At 42.3% G+C, this 27581-nt stretch overlaps 1 protein-coding gene across 1 annotated transcript in view; it reads left to right on the forward strand.

Moving 5' to 3' along the window:
• The window catches only part of LOC138662079 (vascular endothelial growth factor receptor kdr-like), a 251706-nt gene that overhangs the window by 144255 nt on the left and 79870 nt on the right, over positions 1-27581 (forward strand). Inside the window, exons 10-12 of the mRNA XM_069747214.1 lie at positions 6682-6832; positions 8491-8611; positions 14508-14619. Coding sequence (XP_069603315.1) covers positions 6682-6832; positions 8491-8611; positions 14508-14619 — 384 coding nt within the window. The remainder of the gene's footprint in view (positions 1-6681; positions 6833-8490; positions 8612-14507; positions 14620-27581) is intronic.

The following is a 27581-nucleotide window of genomic DNA, read 5'->3' on the forward strand; positions in this document are numbered from 1 at the left end:
AGCCCAATAGTTGAGACCAGTGTGGTCCTTGGCAATCAGCTGAGCAAAGTTATGAAACTCTTGTTTTCTGTATATTATAACACCAATCTCGAGAAGCTTCTTCATAATTTCTTCTTTTCCATTTTATTTTACATGATTTATCCGACTGACCAAGGCGCAGATAATACACTTAACCAACTCTATCACACAGAGTATGCAAAGCTCTAGGCTGGATTTAAACTTGTGAACCTTTAATTGGAAAGTATTTACTCTCAGGGCAACATCTTTGGGATTTTGGGTCTGGTGTATGTTCGCATTAGTATTTAGCCTGTAAAATATAATATTATAAAACACAACCTGATGTGAAAATGTGCCAAATATAAGCAAGATTTAGCCAATTCTTTTTATAGTACTTGTTCTGGCAACATTTCAAAGTCGGAAGAATTTCTGGAATTAAGGATTACCAAAATTGGAGGAATATATACATAGGCTAAATATCTTTGAGAAAAATTAAAAAAAAAATAATAATTCATTTCTGAGACTCTGATAGCTTAACTTGATGCATTTTATGATGTCTTCATTCAAGTATGTACAGCAACCAAGACCATTTAAGAAGTGCTACTTTCATATAAATAGTAATACATTACAGACCGCCACAGGACGGGTTAAAGGGCAGTTCAGACATGAGAGTGGAATGAACTTGACGTAATACAAACAAAAAATGTTTATTAATGCATTCCACTGCAATACCATCTTTTCTTCTAAGAATGGAATGGCGGAGAAGGACAGATTTTTCACTTTTCTACCATTTTTAGCTTCCAAGTATTTGGAACAAGCTGCAAATATGCTAGGGTCAAAACTAAGAGTTTAATTCCACCTAGCATTCAGTCCCAGATTTGGCACATGTTAAGGATTAGGGTCATTCCAGGGTCTGGGAAGAAGCACATTTTGGATTCCTAAAAATGTACATGAGAAAATGCCGACAAATTTAACAGCCCGCGGGTCTGTTTTTCAGCCCAGAAACATTGTTTTTGCTTGCAGACAAACTTTAAGGGGTGTCTGGTTGAGAAAACACATTTTAAAATACCCTATTTGGGAATTCTCAATAAGTAGGGGCGGTCTGCCAACAAGACAACTTTTTATCAGTTTCTCATTGTGTAATCTTTTTTTTTAACAAAAAAAGGATAGTCTAAAGTGGACAATCGTTTTATATTTTATTTCCAGTTTTTTGGTATTAGTGATTAGTACCATTGCAAAACAAATAACTTAAAATTCCATATTCCACATTATTGAAACCGTTCATGCCCGATTGTCCCAGAATTCAAATTTTAAATAAATGAAGTTTGTATTATTAACTCGAAGAGTTTCTGTGTAGTAATAATTAATAATAATAATTTTATTTATATAGTGGCAAGATATTCTGCACCATTTTATAATTAAGTGGGGACATGTACAGACTATAAAGACATTATAAAGTAACACATAGTTCAACAGTTACAGAAAAAGTGAGGGTCCTGCTCGCAGTCCAACAATCTATAAGGAAATAGAGGGACTCAATAAAAGTGAAAAGTGTTGTCATGTATGGTCCAGCCATCATTATAAATAGGGCATTTCAAATAAGCTGCATGAGCTGTCATGAGTATCTGTCTAAATACAGTTACCAAGTGCTATTGGGTGCATGGAAGATGTGGATACACATAACTAGGGGGGACCAGATTCTGAGGAATATTTAGGAAGAAGGAACAAGGAAGAGTTAGATTAGTAAAGTGAGGTGATGGGCCTGTCAAAAGAGATGTATTTTTTAAATCACACTTAAAAATGTGTAGTCTAGGTATTAGTCAGATCTTCTAGGGTAATGCATTACAGAAAACTGGTACAGCACAAGAGAAGTCTTGGAAACGGAGGTGCAAGGTTCGGATTATAGAGGATATTAGTCTTAGACTAGTCGCAGAACAGGGAACACAGGTAGGATGATAGACAGAGATGAGGGAAGAGATGTATGGTGGTGAAGAACTCTGGAAAGCCTTGTGGGTGAGAGAATTAAATTTGTATTATATTCTGTAGCAAATAGGAAACCAGTGCAATGACTGACATGAGGTGGAGGCATCGGTGTAGCAGCTGGACAGAAATACGACCCTGGCTGCCGCATTCAGGACAGATTGGAGAGGAGAAAGTTTGGTTAGAGGGAGACCGATCAATAGAGCGTTTATGTAGTCTGGTAGTATATATTTATAGTTGTAGTAGTATATATGTAGCAGTGCCTGACCTATTTGCACTCAAAGTGGAATACACATGGCATAGGGACATGAAAAAAGACAGCAGAAAAGAGTCTATATATATATGTGTGTGTCTTTAGTGGCAGGGGCATAGATTAATAATGATTCCATCACACTTTCTTTGTTGACAAACTTCATTTTCAATTGTTTCTTAGCCAACCAACACTCCATGTTGCCCTTTCATGGCTTGCATTAAGATACAGGCTGTAACCAATACTTCTTTTCATTTGTTTTGACAAACCTCTAGAGAGATAAAAATCCAAAGAAGATTGACCAAGTGTGCCACAATGGCATTTCATTTATTATTCCTGTAGTATCACAGAGCTTAGTCAATTTTAAGACAATGAGTGAAAAGTTTCACTTCCTGCACAAACGTCTTCATTGAATTGTGTTGTTTTCTTAATAGCTCTAAGTAGCATGTTAATCGGAAGCCTTTCCCCCCCTGATAACCATCAGCTGGCTTCAGGTTTTACCTCAACTTCTGCTTATTCCTGAACTTGTTGCCAAAACATTAATCCCCAAGCTCCTTCTTCCTTCTCACATCCCCATTTATGGACTTAGACTTGATTATGATATATTATTACAGGATTTCCCCCATTGAAGTGGGTGTATTCCTCTTACAATTAACAAGGTCAGCGACATTGCAGAGCGTTCCTTCAGTTCATAGTAATTTACTACAATCCAAAATGCCTGGAGTGTCCTCATCCCTAAATTACCTTTTGTGCTCCATGCAGGAAGTTCCTTAGAAAAAAAAAAACATTAATTTCTTAATGTTTTGATATGGTGGTACTATGCTATTAATCACACGTACAGTGAGAGACAAGGTAACACTCTGGTAATTGAGGTTAATGAATTTGTAAAATTATATATAGATACAACCATCACTTGTCAAAGATTTATGACATGTCCCACCTTGTCCATTTTATTATGGCACATTCAGTCAACCATGTGTAGCTTTGCTTGTAATATAGGAGGCAACACAGAACAGTATTGTTCACCAATGATGGAGCATGCTGCAATTTTTTGTGTGGTCTTTATTCAGACTCGTGTGGTAGAAGAAGTTCTCCAAGTGCTTCCTAGAACACCATGTGTCACCCAGTTGATGAAATAACCAATATATCATCTGCAGTGGGGTGGAAGAATTTACTCTAAAGTTAATGGCACATAGAAACTATTAAATAAACAGAAGTGTTAATAGCCCATTAATCATGAGAGTAATAAATGCTTCACTTGCTGCCTTACCCAGAACTTCAGGATATCTTCTTCTTGACATTGCAGATGCAAATGTAGGAACCTGCAATAGTAATAATTACTGCTTTACTGATAACTTTGGTCCTAGACTATCTATATAGATCAATTGTAAAGGTGATAGAGACCTATCAATCTTGGCGGGAATACATAGATAGATAGATAGATAGATAGATAGATAGATAGATAGATAGATAGATAGATGATACATACTCTTATATATTGCATCTGACAGTGTGCTTTCCTTCACCAGCTTTAAGAGTAATGTGAAACGAGATTTCACGGCAGAGGAGCAAGTGACATAACACTTTCCTTCTGGAACTAGCTATTTAGAGAATTTTCAGGGCTAAATGCAGTAAAAAGAAGGTTATGCTGGTTCAGAGTTCAGATTGAGCTGTGGGAATTTAAAGGCTAGACTTAATAGGCTATGTATGGTCACCTTTCGCGTCACTTAATGTTATAGTTTTCTTTTGTGCTTTGTTTTTCTTTTTTTGTTTTAACCAAAACAATTTGTTTTCTTTGTGATTGACAGAGATAAGTTGTGGAGTTTTCGTTAGAAAGAAAACTTTCGTATTGATGAATAAAGTTTTAAAAAAATAAATAAATGGGTTCCGGTGCTTTAATTGGACATTATATGAAGGCTAGGATGGACACACATTTATTCATGTACATTGCAGACCAAAAGTTTGGACACACCTTCTCATTTAAAGATTTTTCTGTTTTTTCTGTATTTTCATGACTATGAAAATTGATACAGGAAATATAAATATGAAAATTGTACATTCACACTGAAGGCATCAAAACTATGAATTAACACATGTGGAATTATATACTTAACAAAAAAGCGTGAAACGACTGAAAATATGTCTTATATTCTAGGTGCTTCAAAGTAGCCACCTTTTGCTTTGATGACTGCTTTGCACACTCTTAGCATTCTTTTGATGAGCTTCAAGAGGTAGACACCGGAAATGGTCTTCCAACAATCTTGAAGGAGTTCCCAGAGATGCTTAGCTGTTGTGAATTCCATTCTTGGTTGTAAGTAGTATTTTTGTGAGTTCTGCTCTTGGGCTCCTCCTGTGGTCTTTAGTGGTATGACTGCTTTTTGGATTTAGCTTCTCAGCTGTTTCCTTTGATTGTCTTTTGGGCTCGGCTATATTAGTCTGGCCTTAGCCCTCATTCAATGCCAGTTGTCTATTGTCTCTGCCTGGAGTCATTGCTCTTTTGATTGTCCTGACACTCTGACCAAGTTCTGCAAAGCTAAGTCCTTCCATGTCCTTTGCAGTTCACTTATTGTGGACTTGTTGTTTTGTACTGTCTTGTTTTTTGCTCATTTGTCCAGTTTATCAGTATGGATCTATTTAACTAAACTGGAAGCTCTGGGCAGCAGAGTTTGCCCTCCACACCTTTAGTTAGGTGTGGAGATTTTTGCATTTCTCTGCGGTGGACTTTTTCTAGTTTTTTCTACTGACCACACAGAGCTCTTTTCTGTACTTTCCTTTTTAGCTAGAAGTGGCCTCCTGTGCTCAATCTTGTTTCATACTACGTATGTCATTTCCTTCTCCTCTCACAGTCATAACATGTGGGGGGCTGTCTTTCCTTTGGGGATTTTCTCTGAGGCAAGATAGTTTTCCTGCTTCTATCTTTAGGGATAGCTAGCTCTTAGGCTGTGACGAGTTGCCTAGGGAGCGTTAGGAGCAATCCACGGCTGCTTCTAGTTGTGTGTTGAGCTTAGGGTCTGCGGTCAGTATAGATACCACCTGCTCAGAGCTAGTCTCATGTCGCTCCATAATCACCAGACCATAACACTTAGCACTTGTTGGCCCTTTTGCCTTCACTCTGCGGTCCAGCTCACCCCAAACCATCTCGATTGGGTTCAGGTCTGGTGACTTTGGAGGCCAGATCATCTGGCGTAGCACCCCATCACTCTCCTTCTTGGTCAAATAGCCCTTACACAGCCTGGAGGTGTGTTTGGGGTCATTGTCCTGTTGAAAAATAAATGACGGTCCAACTAAACGCAAACCGGATGGAATAGAATGGCGCTGCAAGATGCTGTGGTAGCCATGCTGGTTCAGTATGCCTTCAATTTTGAATAAATCCCCAACAGTGTCACCAGCAAAGCACCCCCACACCATCACACCTCCTCCTCCATGCTTCACGGTGGGAACCAGGCATGTAGAGTCCATCCATTCACCTTTTCTGCGTCGCACAAAGACACGGTGGTTGGAACCAAAGATCTCAAATTTGGACTCATCAGACCAAAACACAGATTTCCACCGGTCTAATGTCCATTCCTTGTGTTCTTTAGCCCAAACAAGTCTCTTCTGCTTGTTGCCTGTCCTTAGCAGTGGTTTCCTAGCAGCTGTTTTACCATGAAGGCCTGCTGCACAAAGTCTCCTCTTAACAGTTGTTGTAGAGATGTGTCTGCTGCTAGAACTCTGTGTGGCATTGACCTGGCCTTTAATCTGAGCTGCTATTAACCTGCAATTTCTGAGGCTGGTGACTTGGATAAACTTATCCTCAGAAGCAGAGGTGACTCTTGGTCTTCCTTTCCTGGGGCAGTCCTCACGTGAGCCAGTTACTTTGTAGCGCTTGATGGTTTTTGCCACTGCACTTGGGGACACTTTCAAAGTTTTCCCAATTTTTTGGACTGACTGACCTTTAATTCTTAAAGTAATGATGGCCACTCGTTTTTCTTTACTTGGCTGCTTTTTTCTTGCCATAATACAAATTCTAACAGACTATTCAGTAGGACTATCAGCTGTGTATCCACCAGACTTCTGCACAACACAACTGATGGTCCCAACCCCATTTATAAGGCAAGAAATCCCACTCATTAAACCTGACAGGGCACACTTGTGAAGTGAAAACCATTCCCGATGACTACCTCTTGAAGCTCATCAAGAGAATGCAAAGAGTGTGCAAAGCAGTCATCAAAGCAAATGGTGGCTACTTTGAAGAACCTAGAATATAAGACATAATTTCATTTGCTTCACACTTTTTTGTTAGGTATATAATTTCACATGTTTTAATTAATAGTTTTGATGCCTTCAGTGTGAATGTACAATTTTCATAGTCATGAAAATACAGAAAAATCTTTAAATGAGAAGATGTGTCCAAACTTTTGGTCTGTACTGTATATGTAATTAACCCTGCTATCTTATTGTCTTTTTTTTTGTAGTTAAGCCTTCCATCTACGAAAAGGAGACAGACTTTTACAGGGTGGAACCAGTTCTACTTGGCGAGTCTCAACGCTTCCAGTGTACGGTTTATGGAAAACCTCCTCCCACAATCACCTGGGAATGGCAGCCATGTCCAAGGACAAGCAGAAGGTAAGCAATGTATCCCTACAGAGCTTTTAAAAATATTCCATAAAAAAAGGTGGATGTTAGAAAGAAATTCCTGACTGGATACATTAGGCTAAATGTCTTTGTACAAACAAAAATCGCTTCCCCTCATTTCCTTTTTCATGCAGCTTGCAATCAAAAAACCCAAGGGAAAAACATTTTTTTCCGAACCTTGATTATATGTTATGTGTACACAGTGGAATGAACTATTAGTCTTTGTTTTACAACATGCGAGTCATGATCTGGACATTTTCAATAAACCTACTGTGCGATTTATATTCCATGCATTTAGTGCAGAGCTGAAGATCTGCGTACCATTCCTATCAAAAGGGTTCCTATACAATAAACTGATCACAATGTGTCTGCCTTTCCTTGACCAAAAATGATCAGCTTTAATCTGTGGTGAACCAAATAGTAAATATTTAATTTCCTGGAGAACACCATATATACTATGACCATTCATATCAGTAGGTTATCTGTACAGTGTAGGATGGGACAGGTTCTCCAAAGCAAGAAATACTCTTTATAACATCATGTCTCCACTCTATCCAAGAGATGAACAACGGACCCCTTGTATTCATTCAGTATTCCCTACTAGGACATATAGAAATGGATTTTTATTCTGGGCAATTCCATTAATTTCATGTTCATAAATAATATCTGATGGACTTCCCATTACTACATTTACTGTGATTGTTCTGCCTATTTTCTATTGGTATCGCATAAAACTTTACACAAGGACAGAGGGTGTGCGTTTGTATCCAGTGTGACATTTTTGTATAGTAAGGATAAGGTTATGATTGTGGTTACAACAGCCTTATCTTTTGCTCACAGAAATCCTACCAAGACCTAAGTGATATGACGCATGGCTTTATTTCCTCCCCTTGCCCGGTTTCCTCTTCTTCTCTCTGTCTCTTTTCAGACCCAGAAGGAGAATCAGCTTGAGCCTATTGTTCTTTACAACCAAATGCTGATTTAGTTTGCTTCCTCTTAACTCCCTGACTTCTACTTACTAAAGGTCGGACCAGTTATTGGGTCTTTCTTTTCCGATTTCGATTCTACTGAAGAGCCTTCTGATTGTTACAAAGCCTAATGAAATTATCAAAGGCTCTAGATGAGTAGTTGTCTCATACATCTGATGTTTTCCTATTTCCAGGAAAAGCAATCAAAGTCATGACATGATAACTGTAAGTGTATTGTCTGTCGGACATTAATAGATCATAGACATACTGGCAAGAGAGATACTTCCTTAAGAAAGTAAATAACTGCCTGTAGAAATTCTCATTTAAAGATCTAAGATGTAGACGATCCTTCTAGTTTTAGACCATTCAACATAAATGTTTTTGAGAAAACGGTTTTGGAATCATGTTAGCCAGTTGAAAAAAGATTGCTTGCTCTCAGTAAAAAAAACAAAATAATAATCTTCGGGATATTATTCCATTTAACGACTAACAAAAATAGGATGCCCAATGTTACAAAGCAAGCGAAGATAGGCAGAGTTATTTTGTTTGTCTTTACTGAGAACAATCAATTGTAAAGGTGTAAGACAAGACCATTGATTCTGCGTTTTAATAATTTATCACCCCATCCACATCAGTATTTGTAGCAATAGAACTTTCAGTTTATTGTTGTTTTTTTGTTAGATGTGAAGAGGATGCTAGAGAGAAAAGGATTCCTGTTTTATCCGACGGAATTGACAGAAATGACAATGAGACAAGACCACTTATTGAAAAAATTCAAGCAACATCTGAAGAAAAAAATAAGGTAAGTTTAGGTTTTCCTGAACCAGCAAAGTTCTTGAGATGTGACTAGGATCTCATTTTACTGATATTTGGCCAAGAAAGGTTTTACAATTCTAGTGAAGACTAGCTATGTGCTATGTGAATCACATAAGTGATGTCCTGTCATATCTTGTACTCTTCCTTAATGGGATACAGTACCTGTATCTCTCCAAAGTATTAGGAGCACTTTATCAGCATCCAAATACCGTTTTCAATTGTCTCGGTACGGTCACTATTTTCTCTTTCAGAATGTTTAAAATTAATGATTAATGTCATGTAAAGTGCCATGGAATAAATGTCGCTAAAATAATAATAATTAATAATAATGTGTACATGTCGGCACCCAGACTGGTCCAGGACCACTGAAAATCATTCCATCAGCTCTGATATCACTCCCACAGCAGTGTGATTGACATTTCGTTGTGCAGGAAGAGCAGGGAGATGATAAAAAGAAGTCCCTCTTCTTATCCTCCCTGCTTTTCTGGCACACACCGGGATGTCAATCGCTCTGTCAAGTTCCATATAAGCAATCGATTGGTGATAAGGAACCACTTTATATGACTATTTTAACTATGTACTGTATAATTCAGTGTATACAGAATACTGTGGAAACAATGTCTTCCAAGTGGAAAACTAGCATGTGGAAGACCAGTCACTGGTGTTGTGCCCTAAATTCATAGTTTGTCATTAAAAAGATTTTTAGAACCTTCAGAAACTGTGCAAAATTATTGCAAAACAATGCTGGGCTAAAACACCCTAGTCAGACTACACTTAATTTACAAATAGTGATGAGTGACGGTGCTCGGTTAAGGGACTCGAACATTTTCAATCACGCCAGTCACTTGGTTAACACACGAGCATGCTCGGATAGCACCTTATACGAGCACATTCGCTCATCACTATTTACAAACAACCTAATCTGTTTATTGTTGGAAATAGTTAATGAATACAAAAAAAAGAAAAAAACTTTTTGGGACCTTAGAGCTATTCTTTTGATGAGGTCCATACCGTGTGGACTGTAAGCCTTCGCGAGTAGGGTTCTCAGTCCCATTGCAACGTTGATTCTTTCCAAACGCTCAGATTTTCTAACATTTTTTATGGTTACTTAAAGAAAATTTGTCACCTCTCCTGACATGTTTGTTTTAAGACAGAGAATCCTAATGTAAATGTGAAGAGAATTTGTCCTTACTGAGGACTGGGAGGCAGTGGGATAGCGTGGAGACCCCCTGCATGATCTTATGGGTAAAGGGAATCTCCCCTGCCTCGGCCGCTCTCACATACTCCAGGATGGTTAGACTCCCCATATTATGGCAAGTCTTATATCTCTGTGTTGTATAATTCCTCCAATGTTATTCTTCCTAGAAATGTATGTGTAAATTGACAGGTGGGTGTTACCGGTTGGGGGGGTGTTTCTGCACTATCGGACCCTGGGAGCACTGATTAGACAGTGTCAGTGTGTATTGCACACACCTACACACCAACAACTGGTAATACCAAGCTGTCAACCTATTCCTAAGCTTCTAATGGGGAAACATAGTAACGGGACAACTCAGAGCGGCAAGGAAAGAACCTACAGAATAGTTTTCCATGATGAGTACAAGTATTTACTGACTAGACAGCTGACTGATCCTCTTTAAGAGTTACTGGGAAACATTAATGACTGCCTGTGACACTAGAGAGCAATCTAAACAACTTCAAAATGATAAGAATATGCTTTGGCAGTCTACAGAGGACGGACATTCTTGTTTATTTTTGGTCTCTAACATCTGTTTTATGGAATGTAACATGGGTGGCACTCTATTTTTTTAATGATAATAATATATAATTTGATGTCCTAACCAAATTTATCTGTGTATCAGTCTGTTTTGTTTTCTGTATCTTTATAGTGTGCTGTTTTTCTTATTCTGGCATGCCTTTAAGTAATATTGCATTGCTATGACATTTCTATATTTCTGCATGTTGTAGGAGGTAACTATCACACTCATGTACAGCTAAAGCAAAACCTGCAGGTCATGCAAAGATCCCATGCTAAAAATATATAAGGAAGCAGAATTCCATCATGGAGCAGATACGTAGCACATCATTTATGGTTTAAATAGGGAAGGTACCTCTGGTCTTCTTTGATAGTTGGGAACCTTTATTTTTAAAGCTAGTAGTCTGTTCTATCTCTAGTCTTAAACGAGTATTCTCAGGTTTGAAAGTTTTTCCTTATCCATGAGAAAGGGGGATAACGTCCTGATTGTTAGGGGTGCAACCACTGGGCCCCATTCAATCTTGAGAACTGGGGCTTTGAAGAGCCCTGGCTGAATGGAGTGTAAGGTGCCTAAGTAAGGTAGTCGTGGGTGAGCTGCTGCTTCTGCACCCTCTGGCACCCTATAGACAAATCGTGTTCCCATCCTGGTGTGCTGCTGTGTGTGGGGTGCATCACACTTACTTGTGGAATATAGGCCTCCACTGACTCCAGGTTTTTATCTTCCAGAACCTTTGCGGCAAACAATCCAGGGGACACTGAATTTGTTAAAAAGGTTAACTATTACTTGGCAGCTTACGGTCATTACAATCAGGCATAGGGCCTATAAGGCCCAATGGGTTAAAATCTTTACCGCAGGTACCAGACTTAGCTTCAGCCATATTTCTCAGCATGGGTAGAGAATCCCTCTTGCTAAGTCTTCTATCTGCTAGCGGTAGATAAAAACCAGAGGGTTTTACTCTCAGTTAACATAAATCAACATAAAATACATTTAACCAGATAAAACCATTTGGGGTGTAGAGTAGTAGAACATCACCTCCACCACTCCTACAAGAGCGGTGCTTAATCATACGCACTGCCGCTTCAATCATTCTAATGGAAGTGCCGACGATCAGCAATCTCCAGCACTCTCATTAAAATGAATGGAGCAGCATTGTTCATGATTGACTACCGGTCCACTTAGCCAGGGCTCTTCAGAGCCCCGATTGTCAGAATTGGTGCGTGCCACAGTGATCAAACTCCCAGTGATCAGGAAGTTATTGAAATAAGGGAAAAATGTCAAACTTGAGAATAACCCCTTTGAGAATGCAAGTTGATGATTGGCAAAATAAAAGTTCTTAGGAATCTTCATTCCCAATTACAGCCAATGTATACATACCCAGTGCCTAGCTAACAATCGAGCAAACTCTCATTTCTCGACTTAAGAATTGGTTGGCAGCACATTCCCACATGTAAACAGAGATATGATGCTGACAATAATTCCAACTGTACGGATTTGAACAATTGTTGTAATACTTGTTCATCCCCATGCACACAGGGCTAATAGTTGCTTATGTAAATACAGCTAAACATGTACTGTTCAACCTATTACATTTGCTGGGCTTGTTTCGTAATAAAAATTGTGAAAGCCTCTAATCTACTAACTGCCTCGTCATTTAGGCTTGCTGCTGTACAATCTACCGTCCTACTGGGGTTTCCACCGGTAATAAATCATGATAGGAACATGGTGTTCAAGTCACCACCTTGCTTAAAGCACCCCCTTCCCTGTTTATATCGGTAGAATTTCATGAAAAAATCTGGAAAATTCTGAGCATATGCAAAGTAAAAGCTGACACAGCTGAGGACCAGCTGTGCAGATATCTGTATAATAGGATGCCTGGTTTACTTTCAATGTCTTGTGAAAAGGGAAATTGAATATTAGTTTAATTCATTTAAGCATTTTAACCCACAATTGGGATCAATTTACCATTTAAAGGGGTTGTCCGCTAACTAGACAACCCGATTTTAAGTAAAGCAGTGCCCCTTGTAAAATAAAAGTAACATGTACTCGCTTTCTATACCGGCATTCTTCCATCATCACATGAGCCCTTCAGCCAATTAGACACTACTACTAGGTTTCTGTGCTCTCACAACTTCCATACTACAGCCCATTGTTGACCTCTGATTGGCTGCAGGGCTCACATGACATAACAATGTCATGCAAGCCCCAGGAGACCTTAGTGCTGACATCACTGGAGCATCGTGAGTACAGGAGTTGAGTATACATTATTTTTATTTTAGTAGAATTAATTTATTTAAAGAAAAACTGTCAGCAGGTTTTTCCTATAAAGTCTGAGAGCATAATGATGCAGTCTCAAAAAACTTGATTCCAGCAATGTGTCACTTGTCGAGCTGCTTGCTGCAGTGTTTTCTTTTTTGTAGATGTAGCAGTGATCAGAAAATTGAGCTCTATATAACCCCACCCACACAACTGATTGGCAGATCAGGACATTGTGCATTGTGAGCAGACTGCTAATCATTGGTGAGAATGGTCTTACACAGATTAGATGGACTGGTCTGCACATGAGACCTAGTCCTGTAGTGATAATCTCCTGCTGATAAAATATTGTTTGTACTGAAACTACAACACACTGCCCATTAAGTGACACATCCCTGAAATCAGGTTCTCTTTCCCTATAGTATGCTGCTCTCAGATTAAATAACAAAAACCTGCTGACAGATTCAGAAGTTGTTCATGTAGTGGAACACCTGATTAAGGCTGAACATGTTGGTATAATTGTTACATCTGTAACAATGTTATCTGTGGAATTTACTAATGATGAAATTAAATTGTGGTTATGATAATAATACTGATACAAACCTTTATCTATCCTGACATTAAGTGCCCAGCTCACTCCCACTGGTAGCTGATGGCAATCTTGAGATCCCCTGCCATTTTCAGGCAGGCTTCTGCTAAAGCCTTCATTTTCTGGTTGTTCTGGGGCAGAAGTCATCATAGAATACCTGGGAAACGGAACAGTAAAAAATGTTTCAAGGCTTTTTTGGGGAAAAGGAATCTGCCATATTAGGCCTCCTTCACAGGTCCGAGTTTCTAGTACTTGTATACGTTTTTTTTATGGTTACCACTAGTGATGAGCAAGTGTACTCGTTGCTCGGGTTTTCCCACGCACGCTCAGGTGACCTCCGAGTATTTATGACTGCTTGGAGATTTAATTTTCATCGCGGCAGCTGAATGATTTACAGCTACTAGCCAGGCTGAGTACATGTGGGGGTTGCCTGGTTGCTAGAGAATCCCCTCATGTACTCAGCCTGGTTAGTAGCTGTAAATCATTCAGCTGCCGCGATGAAAACTAAATCTCCGAGCAGTGACAAATACTCGGAGGTCACCCAAGCAACGAGTACACTCGCTCATCACTAGTTACCACACGTACCCATTATAACCTATTAGGCTATGTACGTCTGTGGTTTTTCATGGACCTTGCAAAACATGGAGACATATCCATAGCACGGATGACAAGGGCCAGTATAACTCTATGGGTCTGTGAAAAACACAAAGAGCAGTTGGATGGCATCAGTGCACAGTCCGTGCGCCATCTGTGTGCTGTCCGGGTTTAACATTGCAAAGTATAGGACAAGCTTTTGTAATTAATTTCTTTCTTTATCTGTACCGGAAAAACACTGACGACTGATGGTAAAAACGGACACACTGATGTCACTGGTTTTTCACGTATGTGTTTTATACGGGCGTGTGAAGGAGGCCTGATGAATCTTTGGGAATAGATAAGAACTCTAAACTAAAACAGGTTTTATAGGAGCGTTCCCATGATAGCATGCTCTGATAAATTATTAACATGTTTATAACAAACCACTGAAGATAAAGCCAATATCACACATCCGAGTATCACAGTCCAAGTACGGCTGACGAGTTTGGGTTGGGAGACCTGTGGTCAGTTAGAGCATTGTGATCTGTGTACTGACTGTGAAATATGCCCGTCTATATCCGGCCTAGGGTATACAGAAGCTGAGAATCCCACCTTTTTGGCCCTGAAGATGGGCAATGCTTATACTTATTTAAAAGTGTCATTGCCTATTGGTGCCTGGCCAGTCAGCGGTGTTTTATGTTTTGCAGGTTGTGAGCACTCTAACGACCTCTCCTAATAGCAACCAGTCTGGAATTTTCTTCTGCATGGCATCTAACAATGCAGGAACAGATGAAAGAAAGATGTATTTCATCCTATCAGGTGATCATTTTGTCATTCTTTTGGTAGCACATTATTTTATTTATAAAGGGGTTTTTAGGCATTCTTCTCTAGACTGAATATTCATAAACATTGGCTTCCCCATGACATGTTTTATAAAAAAAAATTAAAAAAGAAAGAAAAGAGAACGTACAGCGCTCATGTTAGTGCATGTATGACAGTGATTCTCAGGTCAATACATGGGAGCCCCCTATCACTGTCTGTGCAGTGTTGGAAAGTACCCCCGTGGCATCCATGTCACATACAGCAGCGAGAGCACTTTTTTTATAATATCACAGTTTAATCAGGACATAAAATCTTGGAAAATATTAAGATCCTTCTTTTGACAAAAGTCTCAGAGAATGTTGTAACCTGAGGTAGAGACCAAATCTAGATTTAAACGTGTTTTCCCATGAACAAAAGTTCATCTTAATCAATAGATCAATAGATCTTGAAATAATAATCATTTCTACAATTGGATTTGTGTAAATAAAATGATCCCGTGCGAAGATAATCTTATAAATGTGCCCCTGCTGTGGATCATCATTTTTATTAAAAATAAAAATAGAATTCTTGCCATTTTCATATTGACAACTTAGGCTTTTTTTAGACATAAACTTCCTACTGTTTCAGGAAACAACATATGTACATAGCCACAATGATCCTACCCTTTCTTTTGTATTGAAGTGTCAAATGGGCGCTGTATATCTTTTCTGATCGGACAAAAAGTTAGAGTCTAAAAAAGCCTCTGTGGCCAGTGTGAAAATTGCAAGAATACTATTTTTTTATTAAACATTGTAATATGATAAAACGTACAGCTGAAAAAAAAATAAAAATACATGTAATACAAAAACCTGATTTAAGCAGTACATTATTTTCTGATGATAGCTTCACTTTAGAATGCTGAATTTTTAGCCTTATGACATGATTTGTACTGAGTATTTTATTTCGGTCAGGATCACACCCTGTAACTACCTCTTCTTAAAGTATTTTCTCATGTAGCTTTCAAACAACCACTTTACTACAGAGAATCTATTCTGTGCTCTCGCTTATTTCTAAGGGGTTGCTCTGCCATCTTTCAATCTTTATGCCTCTGAATGAAAGATCTTTTGCAATAAATTAAAAACTTAACTTTATTCAAAATGCATGTGCTAAGTTTTAGGTGTCATCTGTGATGGCATAACTACATGGGTCACAGTGGTCACAGTTAAAAGCAGACCCCATAATCCAGGAGGTCCACTGGATCTATATCACCTGCCTTGAGTAATTTATACGGTATATAAATAACGTTATTAAAAAAAATTCTCACGCTGTCACTAAAGAGCACTCCGCTTCCTCCCCTGGTAAGCAATGTCCACCCCATCCCATCCTCGTCCAATATACTGGGACCTGCAACTCTTTTCTATGTGAAGGTGGAATCAGGTACCTCACACAAGTTTTACCAAGTAGGTACCAATCAGCTGTGGTCTGGGAAGAACTTAGCATGAGCAATATCAGAAAGACCCTGCCTGACATGGTTGGGAGCATGCACAGACAAATGCAAAGTCTTGCAGGTGCATAGGTATTGGAAAAGAAGGACAATAGCAACCGACATGCCATACCTTGGGAGATTCCACTCTGTACTAAAGCAATCAGGGGACCAAGAAATGATAACATTCTTCTGGCTGTATGTGAAAGAGGTTCAGCAAGCTGCATGGGCCCGATGTGAGAAGGCCAAAGGACCGGTTTCAGGGGTCAGTAAGACTAAAGCTGAGGGTGTCTGTGCTGATTGCTCTTTTGTGGGAGGGGTTGTTGTGGTAAATGCTTAAACGTAAAAATTTGGCATATGCCTCCATACCAACCAAAAAAGAAAAACCTACCCCTAAAAACAACAATCTTTATTAATCATCTAGTACAATACATATAATTCATCAAAAATCTAAAAAACATCCCTGTTAGGGAGCACTCTCCTGGGATTAGGGATACAGCATATATATCTAGGCGTTTATATAGAGGCCATTTATTATACAAGAAAAGAACACAATAGAAAAACTCAGAAAAATGTGAAAAAATAATACCAATAAAAAACCAAAAAAAATGAAAAAAAAAATACAAAAAAATAAATATATTAAGCCTCTTCTGGCCCTAATAGGCCCTAAAATCTGATCACCTTCCTTACAGTGGAGGTTGGCACCCTAAATAGCGATATGGCGCCCCCGCTCCACGGCGGCTGTCCCTAATATCCCTAACCAACTAACCCCCACAGACCAAAAAACACATATGGATCAAATTAGATACATAGAAGATACCAAGCACTACCGTGTAAACTATATGCTATGGCTAACACTCCAACCTAAGGACTATATTGATAACTTATAGACCTATATAAAATAATGGGATATTAACAGGTCTATAAAACAGTAGAGAACCCGAACTACTGCTAAGCTGCCCTATATATATATTCTCACAGCAGATGTATTAAAGGCAGCATACCAAAAATCTATGAGATTGTCCTGCGTCTATACCTCAGTATTATTTAATACATAGATAGACAAAAAAATGCTCATGTATCCACAGTTGATCATAGAGGGGATATACCCACAAGATTGTTTCCAACTAATGCCTTAGTCAAAGAATAGTGCTGTCCTCACAGATATTATATGTATCACATTCCTTAGTAAATAAAGTGCTTAGTATGCTGTAATTGCACAGTATATTCTAAGAAACTAATATTAATAAGATTGTCCACTTAGCTCTTTGCTCTTCAAATATTCCCTCATGACAGCCGTGTTAATACACCGGACCATGTTCACGCTGTCCCAACGCGTTTCTCTCCCGTCTTATTCACTCTAGGGGTTCATCAGGGGACTTAACAGATAACTTCACCATGATAGGTCATAGAGCCGCATGCAGGAATCAAGGTACTGAATTCCAGAATCTGTGCTGGAATCCACTCTGTCTTGTCTCTTCTGACTTCTACATCAAAAAGATCAGTCAGAATAATCACTTTATGGATTTTAATGGAACAACTTAGGTTTCGTATGTCATAACAAGGGTTGAAATAGAGCTATAGGTACTGCTAATATAGTCAGTATTTTCACTGTAGGACGATGTCTATGACTTTTGAATTATATTGACATAAGCTGCAAATATACATTGGATATAAGGGTTTATCTTTGTCCTTTTCTTTGGATTAGATGTATATGGTCTTGATTTTGGCAGGCAAATGGGATACACTCACGGTAGACACATGTTGATAGCTTTGGTGCCATTCCTGTGGAATAATGTAATGGAAAAATGGGCAAAGCTGGGAGGGGACAGTAAAGTAAAGTAGTCTTCATTAGTTAATATCTTGATGTAAAACTTAAGCTGATAGTTGAACAAATGGAGGCTGATATCACAAGGGACTGACAAACATCAGGCTTAAGAAAGACAAATTTACATCCATCAAGAAATAACTACAATGTCTCTAGTAGAAACTTTGCCTGACATAAAAGGGAGTAATGTATTTTGGAGTACTCAAAACACCTTCATCGAGACAAGCAGATAAGACAGCAATGTCAGCTTGTCTTTCTGAAGCCGAAACTGGGACTTCAGTCACTACTAAAGCCAAAATCACAGGTCCCCGACACACAGACTCTGTTCAGTTCACAATGCCTGGTATGACCAACGGTTCTACCGAACTGAGCTAACTCCCCTGTGGGCATATATGAGGGCTTTAGCCCAGGTCAAGAGATCTGCCGGTCAGATCGGATATTGTAATAGGAGAACATTCTGTGCTTCACAATCCTCTAAATTCAGCCTTAGGAAAAAGAAGAGGCAAGGAATGCTGAGGGATGTGAGGATATCATCATATAGGTTTCTCGACTGTAGAAGTGACTTTGAAAGTCACAAGCAACAGGTAGGGAAATGTAACAGTTTAAATTTTTTATTCACGTCAATATGCAACCATGCAATGTTGCACTTACCAGTGGATTTCTGCTCAGGCTCCTGGTCGTTTCTGGTCACAGTTACAGTGGGCAAAAGAGGTATGTTGCGGGAGAATCAAAGGGAAAGACTAAGTGTTGTGGCGGTAGTTTGATATCCCGGGGATAGGGGATCCTTTCCTATTCCTAAAGTTAGAGGTGCCCTAGCTATCCCTTCTCCCTGGATTACTTCTGATGGTAAAGATGCCGAGGCCATGTAGCTTGCTGAGCTTCTGAATCAGCCCTTATTTGTCCCCTCCCCCACCCAGGAAAGCGGAGAGTAGTTGTATATAAGAATGCACAAACCAGACTAACAAGGGAAGACGTACATGGATAACTAAAAATACCAATCATACAAATATGCACTCACAAACAACAGAGTGGAACACTGGGAAGTAAAAGTAAGAAACAACCAAATTGGAGAGGATGAGAATATGCACACAGACAAATCACCAAGCAACACACTCCAAACGCCTCCTCAACAAACACCTCCAATCCACACTAGGCTGTAAGAAGCTAACACTGACAATACTGACTGTATATGTAGCAGAGAGGAGTGGCCAACACTGAGCAGCTGAAATCATCAAACCAGGAAAGTTTCAGAGACTTTCAACTGAACAGATGTAACCCCTGCACTGTTAGTAGAAACTAGACACCGGGTCCTTCTGGCCCCTCTGTTGTGGTAAACCTGTAAATGCACATAAGCTTGAAGGGATACTAAAGCAAAAGTATAAAATAACAAAAATAAAAAAAGTGGTTTTCATCTTGTGCATGTGTAAGTAACCTTGGTAGAAATAGTGATCTATTTCATACTAGTTTTCTTTGCTTATGAGAACATCTGAGCTCACCCACACAAAGCAGTGCAGCATCTTACAACCCAACTATATTTCTTAAGTCTGTTTTTCCATATGTACTAGCAGGGAAGGGATTGGTAGAGGGGAGATAAAATACATGACTCCTGGACCACATCTATCTATATTTGTGTTGTTTGGATAAAACGAGGAAGAGGGAAATATATTATTATTTAACGTTAGTGTCCCTTTAATGAACTTTCCATTTGCCATTTTACGTACACTTGTGGAAAATTGGAGGCAATTTGGAAACTAAATACATGACATAAAAACTCCTATCAGTTTCATAAACTGAATTTATCCTACAATAACCATAACTAATGAAATTAGAACCATAACTAACATGTATGCCAGTAGTGAATTGAGATTGGCATGGAAAATGTACTCAGCTGGAAATTGTGACCATATTCCTTGAGAGACTCAAGAGACTGTTCTGTGGTGCAAAACTATTTTTAGGATAAAAAATATAATTCAGAAAATACTTATGTGACATCTTCTATTCTAACCCTCGCTAAGATTTTATTGAGATTGTCAGGACAATAGGACATACTCGTATTTCCTTAAAGAGGAGAATAGGAAAATGTGAGCCATGCAGAAATACCGTATACTGTATCTCACAAAGGAAAATTATACATAAATGACATAAAGGACAAAGGTATAAAACACATGTATAATTCCATTGCTTACAGAAAGGAAAAAAGTGAAGAGAAAAAAAGGATAAAGAAATTGCAATAATGTAGATGAGGTGGAAACATGTGCTGAAGTTATGACTTCTAGAAAACAAAAAATGTGTATGTATATGGATATAACTTCTACAATATATCATCCTGATGGAAGACTGCCAAAATAACATTGCATTCATATTTCATTTGGAAAGGATGTATAAGATCTGTGGATTATGAATTAAAATGTATTATATGGCCTCATATTCATGGCGGTTATTGTATGGTAATTATACATTTCAGTGGGGATATACAAATTCCCCATATTTTTTGATTCATGGCACATGCAAATTTTTAATGAAGGCCTGCACACAAAAAAATTCTGTTTGCTATATCGAATTCCAAATTTCAGTACAATTTTACTGTTTTTAGTTCTACTATAATGGAACATAGTTTAATGCTGAATAATTTTGCTTCCAGTATAATGCTAACACAGTGAAGTATTGACGGCTGTATTAATTAAACATGGTTATATACAAAATACAAGAGGCCTTAAAGGGATTTGCCAAAATCATGTCATCCCTGCTCCATTCAATGCCAGTGGGACTTCTGGAAACAGATGAGAACTTTGCTAATCTATCTCCTGTATTCCCATAGATTATGGAGCAGAGGTTGAGCATGCTCCTTTCCATTCAAGATGATGCTCTGCAGTGCCCTGTTCTCAAGGTTCCGGGGCTCTGTTCTTGGGATTGCTGGAGGTCCCAATGATAGGACTTCCATCAATCAGTGTAATGCTCGCGCCCAGACTGGTTGGCACGGGGGGGGGGGGAGCAAGAGCAGATGCAAAGCTGAACCCCAGGAGGCGGGGTTAAGAGCAGGAGGCGGAGCCAATAACAGAAATGCAGGAGGCAGAGCCAGGAACAGAAACACAGGTAAGAGCAGAAAAGGAGAAGGCAGATGTTAGGAGTCGAGTTTCCTCTGCTGCACAGGGGGAATCTCGATCCGTCTCCGCTGCGGTCTCCCATTCCCCTCCAGCCGCAGTGGAGTCTGCTCAGCAGGGACGTCGATCCCAGCGTCTCGCTCAGTCTGACTCTGTGAGAAGAGTTATTGCTGCTTCTCCAGCTTCTGCCTTTGAAGCCTATTCTGGTCAGCAGCGAGCGGACTTCTCTGGGACTAAGTCCTTATCTGCACACACTGAGCATGCCCAGGGCAAGATCTCCCGTTGGAGATCGAGGGTCATGTGCTCAGGCTCTGCGGCACATTCCATTGGTCCTCTTGGCAGGTCCTAGAAGGGCAAAAGTTCTATAGCCATTTCCTGTGCTGCAGCTATATAAACTGCGCATGACCGCACGGCCATGCGCTAGTATTGTCTTACAATTGATATGTGTGTATGTGTGAGTGCAAGTCGTTCTTGGTTACCCCTTCCCTATTGAATGTCTGTTCGCGGAAGGTGTACGGCTGCTATCTAGCGCCCGACTTAGCCTACTACACTAAACACACATCACAGCGTCCTGTAGCTGTGCCTGCCAGTACGGCGCCGTGCGCCTGCCTTGCGCTTTCCATACCCAAGTCTGGGTGGTTAGTGGCGTCCGTTAGTGCGGCATCGCTCGCGCACTTGTGCGCTTATATTTCTGAAGGTTCTCTACACACCCAGTTGCGGTGTTGTGCCAGCAAGGGCCTAATCGGGCTTCAATCCCTTCTGGGGTTAAGTCCGCTGGCCACTTGCTCGCACTCTAGTGCGGTATTGCGGTCCTGTGAATTAACAGGATCGCTTTCCTCACGCTGGGTGAGGTTTAACCCACGCGTGTTTACTTTAGTGTACCGCTATATAGTCTGCAAATTGCTAGCAGCAGGTTCTCACCTGCACGGTGGACCCCGGACTGCGAACGCATCTTTGTCACCTGTCTTGGTGCGTTCCGCCAGTCCTAACATAATACTAGCGCCAGGGTCTGGCTAGTAAATGGCAGACGGTCAGCGTCTACAGCAGTACATCCAGCAGCTGGAGGGTAGGTTGGCGGCTCTCGAGCGCACAACCTCAGCTGTGGACGTTACTGCTGTTGCTGTTCAGGCTGCAAGTGCAGCTGCAGCCAGTTTGTCCGCTGCCACCCCTGCTCCGACCTTATCCCGTCTCCCGCTTCCAGACAAGTTTGCTGGTGACAGTAAGCCATGTCGGGGATTCGTGAGCCAGTGCTCCATACATCTCGAGCTGCTGGCTGCACGTTTTCCTACGGAACGGGCGAAAGTGGGATTCATTATATCTCTCTTGTCGGGCAGGGCGTTGGAGTGGGCAACGCCGCTTTGGGAACGTGGTGATCGTGTGGTGCAGAGTGCTCCTATCTTCCTGGACGCTCTGAGGCAGGTCTTTCTGGGACCTCGTGTCACCCACGATACCGCGCTCCAATTGTTGGCAATTACTCAGGCTTCGTCCATGGTCAGCCAGTTTGCCATCCTATTCCGGACTCTAGCTTCTGAGCTGGAATGGCCGGATAAAGTCCTTATTCCGGTGTTCTGGAAAGGACTGGCAGATCATGTGAAGGACGCCTTGGCCACCAGGGAGATTCCCGCCACACTGGAGGAGCTTATTACTATAGCTACCCGCATCGATCTCCGTTTTAACGAGCGGAGGTTGGAGCGGACCCAGTGTAGGCAGAGGTTTCGGCTGGCTCCCATCTTTGCCAAACCTCTAGAATCTCCTGTTATGGCGTCCGACTCCCATGAGGCCATGGAGGTTTCTCGAGCGGGATCTAGGTCTCAGACCGCTCGAGTACCTGTGCTATGTAAAAATTGCCAGCAACCGGGACATTTCGCTAATAAATGTCCATGGCGGTCGGGAAAACGATCGCGTCTAGTGTCCATTGGAGGAGGTTCACTGGACACCGCGGCATTTTCCTCAAAATTGTCCTTTAAAGGGACAATCCTGTTAGGCACATCCACTCTTACAGTAGAGCTTTGTGTGGATTCAGGAGCAGAGGGAAATTTTATGTCTTCTGCTTTTGCTCAGCGCCACGCAATACCTCTGGCTATGCTAGCCAAACCAGTAACCGTGAGAGTGGTGAATGGGTCGACACTTCCATTACAGATCACACATCAGACTGTCCCTTTCACGTTAGCCATGTCCCCATCCCACCAGGAGACTATTTCCCTTCTTGTCCTTCCCGAGGGAATGGATGAGATTCTGCTGGGAATGCCCTGGCTTCGTTTCCACTCCCCACATATTGAGTGGACCTCTGGGAGGATATTGGGTTGGAGTGAATCCTGCAAGGGCAGATGTGTGAAAGAGTGCGTTCAGGTTTCCACCACTGAGATACCCGCAGATCTCTCTACTCTCCCCAAACACTATTGGTCTTATGCAGACGTCTTTTCCAAAAAAGCCGCGGAGACCCTTCCGCCTCACCGTCCCTATGACTGTCCTATAGATCTCTTGCCTGGAGCAGAACCTCCTCGGGGACGTGTCTATCCCCTCTCTCTCCCGGAAACGGAGGCTATGTCCCAATACATCCAGGAGAATTTGGCAAGAGGATTTATTAGGAAGTCAGTGTCACCAGCTGGGGCAGGGTTCTTCTTCGTACAGAAGAAGAATGGAGAGTTGCGTCCTTGCATAGACTACAGGGGTCTTAACGCCATCACCGTTAAAAATAAGTACCCGCTGCCCCTGATTTCTGAGCTTTTTGATAGGCTACGGGGAGCTAAGGTATTTACCAAATTAGACCTGCGGGGAGCTTATAACCTGATTCGCATTCGTGAGGGGGACGAATGGAAGACGGCGTTTAACACCAGAGATGGGCATTATGAGTATCTGGTGATGCCCTTCGGGCTCTGTAATGCCCCAGCCGTTTTCCAAGACTTTGTCAACGACATCTTCCGGGATATGCTTTCCACCTCGGTCGTAGTCTATCTGGATGATATTCTCATCTTCTCTCCAGATATTGACTCCCACCGGAGAGATGTTGGCAGAGTCTTCGACCTCTTACGGGCAAACTCTCTTTACGCAAAGTTGGAGAAGTGTGTGTTTGAGCAGGAGTCTTTACCTTTCCTGGGCTATATCATCTCTGCCCAAGGATTGGCTATGGATCCTGCCAAACTACAGGCTGTGATGGACTGGCAAGAACCCCATTCACTTAAAGCGGTGCAGCGCTTTATGGGGTTCATTAATTATTACCGCCAGTTCATCCCCCATTTCTCAACTTTGGTAGCTCCCTTGGTAGCCCTCACCAAGAAGGGAGCAAATCCCAAAGTGTGGTCTGAAGAGGTCTCCAGGGCCTTTTCTTCTACTAAGTCTCATTTTGCTAGCGCTCCCATCCTACATCGTCCCGATGTCGATAAGCCGTTTATAATGGAGGTGGATGCCTCTTCCGTTGGTGCTGGAGCAGTCCTCTTCCAGAAGGATGCTCAAGGTCGGAAGCATCCGTGCTTTTTCTTCTCCAAGACCTTCACACCAGCGGAGAGGAATTATTCCATCGGGGACAGGGAGTTGCTAGCGATGAAATTGGCTTTCTCTGAGTGGAGACATCTCTTGGAGGGGGCTCGTTTTCCCTTTCAAGTATTTACAGACCATAAAAATTTGCTATATTTGCAAACAGCCCAGAGGCTAAATTCTCGCCAGGCCAGATGGTCCTTATTCTTCTCCCGATTCCACTTCACCCTCCATTATGTCGCTGGGGAGAAGAACATTCGAGCTGATGCTCTTTCTCGCTCTGTTGTGTCATCTGAGGAGGAGGAAGGAGAGCCTCGGCTTATTGTTCCTTCTGAGAGCTTGAGAACCGTGGCTCCGGTGTCGCTTGAGTCTGTGCCTCCGGGCAAGACTTTTGTGCCCATAAATTTGCGACCGGAGGTTCTCTCTTGGGCTCATTCCTCCAGGGTGGGTGGACACTTTGGGACTAAAAGGACATCTGAGCTGCTGGCGAGGACGTACTGGTGGCCGCATATGCTGCGAGATGTCAGGGATTACGTTCTGGCGTGTGTCTCATGCGCCAAAAATAAGTCTCCTCGACAACGGCCGTCTGGGTTACTCTATCCCTTGCCGGTGGCAGACAGGCCCTGGGAGATGGTCGGGATGGACTTTGTAGTGGGTTTGCCCAAGTCTCGCGGCTGTACCGTCATTTGGGTAATTACCGATCATTTCTCGAAAATGGTGCACTTGGTGCCGCTCCCACGGTTACCTTCTGCACGGGCCTTGGCAGCGTTGTTCATAAGACACATCTTCCGCCTACACGGCATGCCAGACAAAATTGTCAGTGACCGGGGTCCCCAGTTTGCGTCTCGGTTCTGGAGAGAGCTTTGTCGTCTTCTCAGCATTGAGTTAAATCTCTCTTCCGCATATCATCCCGAGACGAATGGGTTGGTAGAGAGGGCCAATCAGACTCTGGTCACATATCTGCGACATTTTGTTTCTGCCAGGCAGGATGACTGGGCATCTTTATTACCATGGGCAGAGTTCGCCCTTAATAACGCTGTAGCCGATTCCACCGGTCAGACTCCTTTCCTCCTTAATTACGGCCAGCATCCGCGGGTTCCTGTGCCTATGCCCGTGTCCTCTGCTGACTCCAGGGTGGCAGACTGGGCAGTGGAGGCACGGGACATTTGGGACCGCACTCAGGATGCCATTCGGGCCTCGAAGGAGAGAATGAGGTCCTCCGCCGATGCACATCGGCGCCCTGCCCCGGCCTTTGCTCCTGGCGACTTGGTGTGGCTCTCCGCCCGTAACATCAGGCTGCGAGTTGAGTCCACTAAGTTTGCTCCTCGCTACTTGGGCCCATTCAAGGTCCTCGAGCAGGTTAATCCCGTGGTCTACCGCCTGGCTCTTCCTCCACGCTTGGGTATCACCGACACCTTTCATGTGTCCCTCTTGAAACCCGTATACATGTCCCGGTTTTCCGAGTCATCTGCCGGGACATCGGGTTCGTCTACGGACGATTACGAGGTGAACGCTATTTTGGGGTGCAAGGTGGTACGCGGCAAAAAGTTTTATTTGGTGGATTGGAAGGGTTATGGTCCAGAGGACAGGTCTTGGGAGCCTGCTGAAAACATTCGGGCCCCACAGCTCATTGCTGCCTTCGAGCGTGGCGAGGCCCAAGGAGGGGGGGGCCCTAGGAGGGGGGGTAATGTTAGGAGTCGAGTTTCCTCTGCTGCACAGGGGGAATCTCGATCCGTCTCCGCTGCGGTCTCCCATTCCCCTCCAGCCGCAGTGGAGTCTGCTCAGCAGGGACGTCGATCCCAGCGTCTCGCTCAGTCTGACTCTGTGAGAAGAGTTATTGCTGCTTCTCCAGCTTCTGCCTTTGAAGCCTATTCTGGTCAGCAGCGAGCGGACTTCTCTGGGACTAAGTCCTTATCTGCACACACTGAGCATGCCCAGGGCAAGATCTCCCGTTGGAGATCGAGGGTCATGTGCTCAGGCTCTGCGGCACATTCCATTGGTCCTCTTGGCAGGTCCTAGAAGGGCAAAAGTTCTATAGCCATTTCCTGTGCTGCAGCTATATAAACTGCGCATGACCGCACGGCCATGCGCTAGTATTGTCTTACAATTGATATGTGTGTATGTGTGAGTGCAAGTCGTTCTTGGTTACCCCTTCCCTATTGAATGTCTGTTCGCGGAAGGTGTACGGCTGCTATCTAGCGCCCGACTTAGCCTACTACACTAAACACACATCACAGCGTCCTGTAGCTGTGCCTGCCAGTACGGCGCCGTGCGCCTGCCTTGCGCTTTCCATACCCAAGTCTGGGTGGTTAGTGGCGTCCGTTAGTGCGGCATCGCTCGCGCACTTGTGCGCTTATATTTCTGAAGGTTCTCTACACACCCAGTTGCGGTGTTGTGCCAGCAAGGGCCTAATCGGGCTTCAATCCCTTCTGGGGTTAAGTCCGCTGGCCACTTGCTCGCACTCTAGTGCGGTATTGCGGTCCTGTGAATTAACAGGATCGCTTTCCTCACGCTGGGTGAGGTTTAACCCACGCGTGTTTACTTTAGTGTACCGCTATATAGTCTGCAAATTGCTAGCAGCAGGTTCTCACCTGCACGGTGGACCCCGGACTGCGAACGCATCTTTGTCACCTGTCTTGGTGCGTTCCGCCAGTCCTAACAGGCAGAGCTAAGAGCAGGGAAGGAGAAGGTAGAGCCAAGGACGGAGCCGATGGAGGTGGAACCTAGAGCAGAGATGCTGGAGGCAGAGCCATGAGCGGAGACACTGGAGGTAAAGCCAAGAGCCAGATGGCAAAGAACCACAGGTAGTGGTGAGCAAAGCAGAGAAGCACAGAACCACAGGTAGTGGTGAACAAAGCAGAGAAGCACAGAGCCACGGGTAGTGGCGAATGGAGCAGAGAGATGCAGAGCCACAGACAGTGGCGAACAGAACAGAGAGATGCAGAGCCACAGACAATGGCAAGCAGAGCAGAAAGGTGCAGAGCCACAGAGAGCGGCAAACAGCAGAAAGGGGCAGAACCACTGGTAGTGGCAAACAGAGCAGAGAGATAGGGCAGAGGTACACACAGCAGAGTGGGAATGGCAAACAAACAAA

The sequence above is a fragment of the Ranitomeya imitator genome, chromosome 2, assembly GCF_032444005.1.
Source record: "Ranitomeya imitator isolate aRanImi1 chromosome 2, aRanImi1.pri, whole genome shotgun sequence".
Classification (NCBI taxonomy): Eukaryota; Metazoa; Chordata; class Amphibia; order Anura; family Dendrobatidae; genus Ranitomeya; species Ranitomeya imitator.